The sequence below is a fragment of the Erpetoichthys calabaricus genome, chromosome 7 (genome assembly GCF_900747795.2).
Source record: "Erpetoichthys calabaricus chromosome 7, fErpCal1.3, whole genome shotgun sequence".
NCBI classification, from domain to species: Eukaryota; Metazoa; Chordata; class Cladistia; order Polypteriformes; family Polypteridae; genus Erpetoichthys; species Erpetoichthys calabaricus.
The window spans coordinates 10,711,868-10,716,793 of NC_041400.2; the positions used below are offsets into that span (position 1 = coordinate 10,711,868).

General features: G+C 42.7%; 1 protein-coding gene across 1 annotated transcript; it reads right to left on the minus strand.

Annotated features, from left to right (window-relative positions):
- Nucleotides 1-2,039: 2,039 nt before the first annotated feature.
- LOC114655093 (cytochrome c, somatic) lies at nt 2,040-2,627 on the minus strand. The gene has a single exon (XM_028805983.2). The coding sequence runs from the start codon at nt 2,539-2,541 to the stop codon at nt 2,224-2,226; it is 318 nt and encodes a 105-aa protein (XP_028661816.1). The 5' UTR covers nt 2,542-2,627; the 3' UTR covers nt 2,040-2,223.
- Between the last annotated feature and the right edge of the window lie 2,299 nt (nt 2,628-4,926).

Here is a 4,926-nt window from a genome sequence, read left to right on the forward strand (position 1 = left end):
TCCTCCAGGACACAAGGGGGCATCCTCCCTGGTTGCTTTGGGGACCACGAGTACAGAACTTGGAAACTCAACCCTGTAGGGGCCTGTGGTCACTGCAAGGGGGCGCCCCGATGCCTTGGGAGCCCTGGACCTCAGTACTTCCGCCACACCCGGAAGTGCTAGGGGGAAGAGTATTGGGGACACCCGGAGGACTTCTGGATACGCCGACAGAGCTTCCGCCACACAGGGGTGTGGCTACAGAAGCCCTCAGAATGCACCTAGAGTCCTTCCGGGGTGAATAAAAGGTGCCGCCTCCCTTCAGTCAAAGGGCAAGAGTCGGGAGGAAGAAGACGAAGCTTGGTGGAGAGGAGTGGAGGCAGACCAGGCATTGTGAGTGTGGCCAAGGACTTAAGGGGTGTTTGGTGCTGAGGCACTGGGATTGTGCACTTCAGTATTGTATATACTGTATAATAAACGTGTGTGTGGTGAAACCGACATGCCTACCTGTCTGTGTCCGGGCTGAACCCCACAATAGATAGATACTTTATTAATCCCAAGGGGAAATTCACAAATCCCAAGGGGAAATTCACACCCACTTTTTTGACACCCACTGCACGCCCAGCCTACCTGGAAAGTGGACTCTCTCTGAACTGCCTTTCCGAAGGTTTCTTCTGTTTTTTCCCTACAAGTTTTTTTTTTGGGAGTTTTTCCTTGTCTTCTTAGAGAGTCAAGGCTGGTGGGGGGGGGCTGTCAAGAGGCAGGGTCTGTTAAAGCTCATTGTATGATTTTGGGCTTTACAAAAATAAATTCAATTGTGTTGTATTGTAAAGCTACCTCTCCTATGGAATTTTGGTGGAAACATCTGTGACAAAGTTGATCCTTAAATGAAACATAAATGAAAATCTCTTTAAAGTGTCACAAGCCACCGAAGATCATTTTCCTATGGAAACGGGATCAGGATTTGCGTTTACTCTTCTAAAGGTGCGAGGCAGCCACCCTCTCCACTGCCCTATCCAATACACACAACACTCATAAGGAAATGTTTATTTAGCAACACAAATATGAGGCTTTGAGGCCACTAGCCAAGTTGTGAAGTGAGGGTGATGCTCCTCTACCGGGATGATTAAACGTCCAGTATCTTCACATGAAAGAAACGCTCTATATTAAGAAAAAGAAAAGGCTGCTATAATGAAGCCATTACAGTTTCATGGATTGAGCTCCTACATTATTCACGGCCGCCATCAAGAGTTGTTTAAAACCGAGATTGAGCGGCCTCATTATCGACACAGAGTGACATCTGCTTTGTGCGGACACACTGCTCTCTATCGGCACATTGACTAACTAATATATTGATAGAATGACTGATTGAAGCATTTATTTTTTTACCACTTCTAATCACTTTTTAATCTGTTGCTGAACCAGTCAGCAGGGTGAATTATTGGTTCAAAATAGGGAGCCTTGGGGAGCACAAATACTGCTCTACGCATCTCCATAAATTCCAGTCCTATCAGTGGGATAATATTACAGATATTGATCAAGAGGTTTAAATAATCATTGAGTGGAGTTATTTATGGTGGAAGATCCTGGTGCATTACAGAACAAGATCTAGGTGGTCCGTAATTGATCAGAGCTCTGAAACGAACAAAAAATGCCAGTCCAGCACTGATGCCTGTGTAGATGCCGTCTCTACTGGTACATCATGGAGAAACCGTGTAGGTGATTATTAACATGTGTCACGCACAAGCGCATGGGGAGCGGCTTAAGGACCCGACGGGAGCCACGACAAGCCGTGCCAGGGGACAATGGCGGGGTACTAACCTCTCTTTTCTTGTTCCTTCAGAAGTACCACCCACTTCCGGGGACCTTTCTAACCTCTGGTCCCTCAATGATACAACAACAACAACATTTATTTATATAACACTATTTTCATACAAAAAGTAGCTCCAAGTGCTTAAATATGAGTGACAAACATGAAGCCCTTTGTGGCATTTTGTCACATTTCTGAAAGAAGCCAGAAGGGAGCCACTGTAATTAATTAAAAACGTGAAGAGAACCAGGACTTAGCAGATAAAAATCATTATTTATTTAAGGCTCTGACTGCATACATGGCACATGAACATGCCAAAAATATTGCATTTAGAACCAGGACATACAAGGCTGGTATAATTTAAAAATCCAATTCACCACAAGACTAAGAAACAGATACCACATTAAAGCAGCATAGACGCCAAACTACAGGATATTCTATTCAGACGTTGCCTTTTTCAAATATGCAATTAAATCAGCACGTTCAGTCTTCTTCTTGATGCCAGCAAAAATCATTTTTGTTCCAGGAATATATTTTTTGGGATTCTCCAAGTATTCCACGAGAGTATCGTCACTCCAGACAATTCCTTTAGTTTTGTTTGCATCGGTGTAAGAGAAGCCCTCAGCCTGCCCCGACTTCCTCCCAAACAGGCCATACAGGTTTGGACCAACCTTGTGCTTTCCATTTTTCTCAACAGTATGGCACTGGGCACACTTCTGGACAAAGACCTTCTTTCCTTTCTCCACGTCACCCATTATTTGTCCTAATACAATTCACTAGCAAATTAACGAAAGGACGCCGCAATGTACCCACTCCTTACAACACCCGTCCACAACCGGCGTGATGACATCACTTTCCCATCCACCATCACGACTTTCCCCATCACTTCATCACTTGCTGTCCTCCGTTATAAATTGTCCGACCTGCCTTATTTTGTTTTGTCTGTTGTACTGGGAAGAAAACACTGACGTACTCTGATTTGCTTTACAGTCTATGGGGCCTAAAAACCACAAACCTTTATACTTGTGTGTGCTTTTTTTATTACACATGCCATTTATTTGGTGTAGCCACCTTAGACTGCAGGAGGTTCTTCAGACTTCAAAAAATAAATACTGCTATGGCCATCCGATAGGAAGGAAAAATTAAAAACGGGATCTCCTTAATCTCTTTTTGGTTTCTCCTTGACAACGATGAGACCAGGAAGAAACAAAAGTCTCGTGCTTCTCAGATTTTTCTCCTGTGGACAAAATAACACACTAGTCTCCCAAGTGTCTCTTCTGGACATTCAGCAACAAGTCGCACAAGGGGCTCAGAGTTTCAAAGTAGTTGCTTGGCTTTTTTTTGCAATTTGAAAGTATTCACAGTAGGAGCTCAGTAATAGACGGTGAAATGTACGAATGGTTAGTTGTGATAATGAAACACTTTATTAAGATTAAAAAACTGAATAATACGATTAGTTGGTCTAATTTACATTGCTGTGCTCCAATTAGACCATAGTCATTCTGGAAAAAAAAGGCAGGCCGTGTGACACTGGACTTCAAGCCATGAAGTGATGTGTTTCAATCCCACTGCTGACACCATCTAACTCTGAGCAAGTCACTTCAAATCTGCCTGTACTACGATTGGAAAAACAAAAGACATGCAACCAATCGTATCTTAGATGTTTGTAAGTCATCAGTGTTGTGCATGAACTCATTCAAAAGAGCGCGTTCACTGAACAAGCTCATTTTTCTAAGAACGGTGAGCTTAACGTAACGTATTTGCAAGTCAAGAACTTGAATGTGAGCGAGTTCAGTTTTATGTGACATTCTGGATCTGGTTTAGGTCCAGATTAAATGTTTTGCCTTGCCCTGTAATGGATTGGTGGAGCCGAATCTGAATACGGTATTCGGATAAGCACAAATAGTGGATTTTTACAAATATTTATTTCGTACGAATGTTTTGCCATTTATTTGTATTCGGAAAACATAACGTACAATCAAATAGGCGCTGTCTGTGTCTGCCTGTTTGTGACACGAGCACACGGTGAAGCTCCGCTTTTGCTTTTAGGAAAACATTGGACTTCGTGAGGCCACTTTATATTTTTCCCCGTTGGACATGCAATATGTGATGCGAATTTTGACCGGCAGTGTAACAGATTAGTTCACCTACACGTTGGTTCAGCAGTCACCATTTGTGCCACACTGTTGGAAATAGAGCGGCCATTTATATGTTGTATACTGCAGGGGGCATTAGCTCCCTTGTTGGCATGAGTTCTTTTGTAATTACAAAACTTTATAGATATGATATTAAATGGTGAGCACGGCACAGTAGCGCAGTGGGTAGCACTGCTGCCTTGCAGTTAGGAGACCCGGGTTCACTTCCCAGGTCCTCCCTGCATGGAGTTTGCATGTCCTCCCCGTGTCTGCGTGGGTTTCTTTCAGGTACTCTGATTTCCTCCCAAAGTCCAAAGCCATGCAGGTTAGGTGCTTTGGTGATCCTAAATTGTCCCTAGTGTGTGCTTGGTGTGTGTGTGTTCCCTGCGGTGGGCTGGTGCCCTGCCCGGGGTTTGTTTCCTGCCTTGAGCACTGTGTTGGCTGGGATTGGCTCCAGCAGACCCCCATGACCCTGCAGTTAGGATATAGCGGGTTGGATAATCAATGGATGGATGGATTAACTATAAATGTTCCATCCTAATATGAAAAATTCATATCCTGTGCTTTATAACTTTATTTCATCATAGTAATAATTGCAGCTGAAAATCTCTAATTATAGTTCACGCCGATGACCAGAGAACAATAAAATGCATAATACATAATCTAAACTAATTATTAGTACTGAAGAATTTAAATACTAAATGTGAGATAAAATGAATTGCAAGAATGTATATGCTAACAGAAATGTAGCGTTATCGAAACAGAAATCAGCAGTTTTGACCAAATTGTTTGCTGCAAAGTTGTGTACTGACAACTAAAACAACTTGATGACATAATACGGTATATTATATACAGGACTATATAAATTGCAATACCGGACAGATAATGTTTAGTAGTTTAGAAAATTAATTTTAATGTCAAACAGTAACCAGTACATAAAATTTATTTCATGAAACAGCCGTCCCATGACTAGACCAGGGTCTGCGGCCCACCAGGCATTGCTTC

Excerpts from the sequence above, each read along its gene's own strand:
- LOC114655093 (XM_028805983.2), bottom strand. The coding sequence starts at position 2,541 with ATGGGTGACGTGGAGAAAGGAAAGAAGGTCTTTGTCCAGAAGTGTGCC.